At 46.2% G+C, this 6,999-nt stretch overlaps 1 protein-coding gene across 1 annotated transcript; it reads left to right on the forward strand.

Moving 5' to 3' along the window:
• Window positions 1-639: 639 nt before the first annotated feature.
• fem1a (fem-1 homolog a) lies at window positions 640-4,408 on the forward strand. The gene has a single exon (XM_071922109.2). The coding sequence runs from the start codon at window positions 783-785 to the stop codon at window positions 2,634-2,636; it is 1,854 nt and encodes a 617-aa protein (XP_071778210.1). The 5' UTR covers window positions 640-782; the 3' UTR covers window positions 2,637-4,408.
• Window positions 4,409-6,999: the final 2,591 nt, after the last annotated feature.

The following is a 6,999-nucleotide window of genomic DNA, read 5'->3' on the forward strand; positions in this document are numbered from 1 at the left end:
TTTACATATTCAGGAAAATACAGGTCCACAGAACCCAAATGATAAAAGAAAAATGTCTATTGCCAACACATGTCTACCCATGTCTGTATGTAGGATTGTATGTGTGGATTGTAAAAACGTTGTAATATATTGCGCCCATCTGGTCACTTATATGGTCATGATACCCATAGGGTCTCCCTTCTTATATGTAAATCTCTAATTCTGTAATGTGATATGAGTGTACCACTACTACCAAGTTTCTACTTTTCTCGTCAAGTGCTCGATTTTTTTCACGTATCCCCTGCAATGGGATGGGAATCCCCAATTTGCCTTTTAAATAGAGTGAGCCCTTTAAACGGTGTCTTGGGTTAGTGAGCAGCCGGGTTGCTGCGGAGAGGCGGAGACACGCTGGCACTATCAAAGGGGATAACATGAGTACTGACGGTGCACCGTGTTTGTCCGGACAGTCATAACAAACGAACCCATCAGCTGTTAGGTCAGTCAACTCATGCATCATGGGAACTGAAGTTCTTCGTGAAGTAAAGTGCCTCCTACCCTTCACAAAAGTAATTTCCTCAAAACTACATCGCCCAAAATGCCTCGCTGAAATCGTAAACATAGACCTGTCAAACAACACAAACGCCATCTTGACAGCACCCTCAAAATGGCAGAAAGATGGGAGATAGAAACGGAGTCCAGGGTAAGATTCCTCCGGTCTGTTGTTTAAAACCAGTCTCGCCTTTCTGTCCATAAACGCGTGGTTATGGGGTTGGTAGCCAGCGCGACAGCACAAAGCCTATAAAATGGATATAACGACGGCTGTTTTCAACGCGGCCAGAGATGGTAAGCTGAAACTTATCCAGAAGTTGCTGAGCAACAAAACTCCTGAGGAGTTGGAGGCTTTAGCTGAGGAGAAAACACAGGGAGGCACCCCTCTGTTAATTGCCTCTCGATACGGACATTTAGAGGTTGTAGATTACCTCCTTGAACATTGTAAAGCTAATGTTGAACTGGGAGGATCGGTGAACTTTGACGGCGAGACTATCGAAGGGGCTCCGCCGTTGTGGGCGGCTTCGGCAGCCGGTCACCTCCCTGTGGTTAAAACGCTACTAAAACACGGTGCCTCTGTGAATAATGCAACGTTGACAAACTCAACGCCCCTCCGAGCTGCCTGCTTTGACGGCCACCTGGAGATCGTCCGTTACCTGGTGGAGCACCGAGCTGACATGGAGGTAGCCAACCGCCATGGCCATACCTGCCTCATGATCTCCTGCTACAAGGGCCACAAAGAGATAGCCAAGTTCCTCCTGGATCGCGGTGCTGATGTCAACCGCAAGAGTGTGAAAGGAAACACCGCCCTACACGACTGTGCCGAGTCTGGTAGTCTGGATATCATGAAGATGCTGCTGAAGTGCAATGCCCGTATGGAGAGAGATGGATATGGAATGACTCCGCTTCTCGCCGCAAGCGTAACAGGTCACACCAACATTGTAGAGTACCTCGCCCATCAGCCTCGCTCCTCTAGAGAGGAACGCATTGATGCACTTGAACTCCTTGGGGCCACTTTTGTGGATAAAAAACGGGATCTCCTGGGGGCGATGAGATACTGGAGAAGGGCCATGGAGCTGCGGCAACCGGGGGACAAAGCTGGTTCCCTGGCCAAGCCTCCACCTGGCCCCCCCATCCCTGCCTATGACTGTGCCCAGGAGGTGAGCACTGCGGAGGAGCTGGAAGCTTTGATCACAGACCCCGATGAAATGCGGATGCAGGCGTTGCTGGTCCGTGAGCGCATCCTGGGGCCATCCCACCCCGACACCTCTTATTACATCCGCTACAGGGGAGCTGTCTATGCTGACTCGGGCAATTTTGAACGCTGCATCAGCCTTTGGAAATATGCCTTAGACATGCAGCAGAGTAACCTGGACCCCCTCAGTCCCATGACGGCCTCCAGCTTCCTGTCCTTTGCAGAGCTCTTTTCTTTTGTCCTTCAAGACCGGGCCAAAGGCACCTTGGCAACGCGCATCACTTTCCACGATCTGATGGGCGTGCTGGGGAAAAGCGTGCGGGAGGTGGAGAGAGCTGTGGCACAGAGGGACAACCCCCCAGAAGCCCCGCAGTTCACCAAGGCCCTCTCCATCATCCTCCACCTCATCTTTCTGCTGGAGAAGCTGGAGTGCAGCCCAGAGCAGGAGCATCAGAAGAAGCAGACGGTGTACCGCCTGCTGAAGCTGAACCCTCGGGGGCGATGCGGCTTCACCCCTCTCCACATGGCTGTGGACAAGGAAACTACGTCTGTGGGCCGCTACCCCGTGGGTCGCTTCCCCTCCCAGGCTGTGGCGTCGCTGCTCCTGGAGTGTGGCGCAGACGTCGACTCGCGTGACTGTGACAACAACACTCCACTGCACATCGCTGCTAGCAACAGTTGCCCTGAGATTATGGCACTACTTGTGAAGGCTGGGGCTCACTTCGACGCCACAAATGCACAGAGGAAGACAGCCTACGAGCTGTTGGATGAGCAGAGCAGCGGGCACCCAGCCCTCTACCCGCTGAACTACGTCACCCTTCAGTGCCTGGCGGCGCGTGCAATTGAAAGGCACAGACTGCCCTACAAGGGGCTAATCTCCGAGGAGATGGAGGCATTCATTGAGCTGCACTGACTTCCACCACTGTCCCCGAACTAGGCACCCCTGCACTTCTCCTCACCCTGTCGGTCCACATCCCCAACTACACCTTACTATTCTACCGTTACACCCTTCCCCCCCCTTCCTCCTCCACCCCATTGTCTTCATCCCTCTGTCCACTTGACTTCCGTTCCCATGCTGGCCCTACCAATGCCATCCCTCCTTGTCTCAGACCAAACCGTAGCAATAAAACACCTAGTCTCTGGGTTTAAATCTGTGGCTGAGATCTGGTCAGTTGTCACTTTTATCTAATGTTGAGTCATGCACACTTTTAAAGTGATGCTAGGTTTCTATTGCTACTTGAAGCTGGTGAAACTTCAACTTGATATAGGCTTTAATGCATTTTGTTCTTCTGTTTTCTCTCAATCAAAGGGAGACTCTTACAGTATGATGGTGCCTGCGTGTGTTTGGTGTTGTCTGGATTGTGTGAAAGATGGGTTTTATTATCACTGATAGGAACAAATATGATAAGGATATGATCAAATTAGCCAGATAACCTGCATGAGAATGAAGAGTGAATATGCTAGCTTATTTGGTAGATCTGTTTTGCAAATTCATCCAAAAAGGATCCTTTTGAACAAACTAAACCACCCAAGCTCGCTTGCTTAAAATGCCCATCTGTAATCACCAATTTAGCATCGTTCAAATATACCATCAACTACATGTTTGTTTGACATGGAAAATTGCTGAACCTACTGTGCCAAATGTCAGCCGTGTGGCTATGTTCTGTTTCAAAGTATGAGCTGTTGGCAAAGTGAAAAGCAACTAATTTATCCTAATTATAAGGAGAACTAATAACCTGACTTGGGATATGAGGCTTCCACAGTTTGTGAAAATCGGTCGCTGGATATTTTAGACTATGATATGCTTTGACAGCCTGCAGCGCCAGCATTACAGGACTATGATGAGAGTGAGGATGACTGAAAACCCTTCACTCTGAGTGAAAAGACAGATATTTGAGCAGGCACCATTCTTTGGCTTTCTCTTCAGTCCACACACAAACATTTGTAACCTATGCAGTTTGTGATATCCCAATCAAAGGCGATATTGTTCAAGCAGAAATCCCCCCCCTTAAAAACAGAATTCACATGTGACATTCCTGTATTTTTAGACACTTAGGCTAAATATCAGAACATGGAAATGAGACAAACCCCAGGGCTGCTCCACTGACATTGAATTGGAATCCACTGAAATTGTGAACTAAGAATGTTTTGAGATTTTTGCCTATGTCTGAATTTTGAAACGATTTCAAACCAGAAAATGTGCCTATATCCCTGTGAAATCACCCTGGGTACTGTCACCATCAACAACAGTATCCAATTCACTGTCAAAGAAGCAGTTTCAGGACTTGTGTTTGATGATAACAACAGAGCTCAGGCTTTCTTGTTCATATCGTTGGGAGAAATCTCAAGTGAACTGCCCAAGTTTATGTGTGAATTCCGTTTTGTGGAGTGGATTTTCCCTTTAACCTCAGATGCAGTTCACATCAAGAATGGTACAGATGGCTCTCCGGCCATTCCTGCATCTTAGTCTTATTTTTAATAGTGTCTATTTTATTTTATCTTGTGTTATCATGAATGTTTTATTTGTCTGTCTGTACTAAGCACCACCAAATTGAATGCACATGGAGAAGCTCTGAATCCTACATAGACAACTTTACATCCAGGCTATGAACTGCCGCTGCCTTTCTCTTTCTCAACTGATTGATTAATTTAACTGATGATAACTCAAGAACAAACGTGTGTTGGAGATACTTGAATAAAATTCAGTATCACAAGTGGTTCAGTGTGTTTGTATGTGAATAATTTCAATGTTGGCATGCGTTTTTTTTTGTTTTTTTTACATGTTTTTACCTTGTCTGCAAAATCCTACTTTGATTTGTTTCTGATTTCTGGTTTGCAAACTAGGCCTAAAGACTAAAATAATCTTCATGTCTATGCTCTAATGACTTGTGCCTATACAGATAGGCTATAGGGTAGCTATGCCCTAGGTTTGTCATAACCACTGGTCCAGATTGCTTGATGTTGTCTGATTTGTCACTTGATCCACAGTTTGGTGAGAAGTTTGAGTGGATATGCAGGGCTGCTACATGACTACCCTGACTTGCAACTGAGGCATTTGAATTATGGGCATCCTTATATTTAGATGGATTGAAATGGTTGTGATAGCAGGACATAAAATCTCTACAGGCCTACCAGTGCAACAAGGTACCTAAAGATATCCTATTTAGATAGTATGAGACATGTTATATTTTTTAATTTAGACTGAGTGTGTCCCAGAATAATATTTCAAATCAGATTTAGCCCAGGCCTATATTCATCACTGTCTGGACTTTAGTCAGCTCTGCATGCCAAACATGGGCTCTCATGCTCCGACATAAACGCGAGGACGGGGAAATAAAGCATAACAGAAACTTGATCTTTCAGCGTCCTGCACTCTTAAAGTATAAATAGAGTGTAATTAACGTCACTACTGCGGGGCAGCGGTGGAGACAGGGCCACTTCCCCTGCTAATTTTAGGGACCTTCCGCCCTCGCCTCAGCTCTGAAAACGGGAATACTGTAAGGCTATACAGTCTGGTAGGTCACGGGGTTACTGGCAGAGACGGTACACACACGGCAGGCACGGTATTAGCCCACCAGGAAACAGAAACAATGTAAGATATATTGCTTCTGCTACTGTTATTCTTCAGGCTACTTCTGGTGCTTTTCCCATTATAACAGTTGCCCATGCTGCTGTCACTCTTTCAACAAACATGTTAAATCTGTCTGGGTAGCAGGGTGGTGCAGTGAGTATAGGGAACCCCCCTGTATAAGAACTGTATTCGTGATGGTTTCAATGGTGAGTTTTAGCTTCATGGGGTCTAAATGATTTTTTGTCTGCCTTTCCACTGCGGACAACCATTTCCTGCGTAAATACTGGCAAAATGATCACTCACATCTGACATACCTGATCCTGAATTTAAACAGTCATGGACCTCTTGTGTGAATGCTTCCTACCTCAAGGAAATGTGACTTGACATAATGGTAATTTCCATTTCCCCCACTAGATGTCAGTAGTAACAAAGAAAATCTTGCAGAACAGTATACCTTTGTCCCTTGAAGACCTGTGAGAGACTCCAAAACTGAAGCTTCAAATAACTTATTAATAGCCTATTAGTAGTAGTTTAATTTTGCCCCTCCTTCTAACACTCTTTCTATCTAACACTCTAACTGTGTGTATGTGTGCGTGTGTGTGTGAGAGGCAAAGAGAGAGAGAGAGAAAATGAGTGGCATTGGATGTTATCAGGCTATCAGAGGGCTGAATATGCATGCGTGACAATTTATCTCGGTGAACGGAAATCTAGGCAGGCAGTGTTGCTGACGCCGCTTCGCAGTTTGTTTGTGGCGGGCCGGGGGTGAGCCAGGAGGTTGGAGTAAAGCCTTCTTCATACCGTCCTGAAGCATCGTGTCAGGCTGCAACACCACTCTCCGGCCTAAGAACTGATGCGCTTGTGGCGGTGGTTTGTTGTAGGCCTGATGCATCATGTTATATGACCTATAAGACGAAATGTAAATAGATATATAGGCCGATATTACATGATAAATTTACTTTTTCTGATTAAAAAGGGTAAGCCTTTGGTACCATTTTCTCAGACCTTCTTTAAACCACTTTGGACTTTATTCTGGTGGGGAAAGAAACTGTTTGAGACAAGAAAAAATGCATTTGGAGCCATTTTGGGGGGAAAAAATCACAATGATATTATTAGGCTTTTATATGCCTATAGGGACTTAGAATGTCTGCGGTTCTTAATAGTTTATGGTGTCCTTGTCGTACTTTATTTTATTTTTTATCTCTTACGGTATTGCTATAATATTCCTGTAATATTCCAGGGACCTGCGATATTTTATAGTGCCCTCCTATAGAATTTACCATAGGATTACTGTAGTTATTTCTCGTTAGGGCTCTGGCTCGGTATTCCCGCCAACAGCTATAATTAGATCCATATTATTAGAATTTACAGGGATTCAAGGTGCTTATCTTCATTTTAGCCCCTGGAGACCGCTGTGTAAAATCAGTACCAATATGACCAACCTGCCTCAGCAGCCACCTCTTCTGCACCAGTCAGCGGTCCGGGGCTGGGGCGGCGGGGGGTGTTGGTAATGGGGGTAATGGGGGTGATGGGGGATACGGTTGCTATTGGAGATCTTGACTGCATCACGTCATGTGTAGGGGAGGGAGAGGGGGAGGGCTCCGGTGTGTGAGATGGAGAGGAGAGGGGAGGGGGGAGGAGGGAGCGACGAGGAGGAGAGGAGAGAGGAGGGCATTAAGGAGGAAGGCAGGGAGTATCAATGACATCA

Source organism: Centroberyx gerrardi, chromosome 13 (assembly GCF_048128805.1).
Source record: "Centroberyx gerrardi isolate f3 chromosome 13, fCenGer3.hap1.cur.20231027, whole genome shotgun sequence".
In the NCBI taxonomy this organism is placed as follows: domain Eukaryota; kingdom Metazoa; phylum Chordata; class Actinopteri; order Beryciformes; family Berycidae; genus Centroberyx; species Centroberyx gerrardi.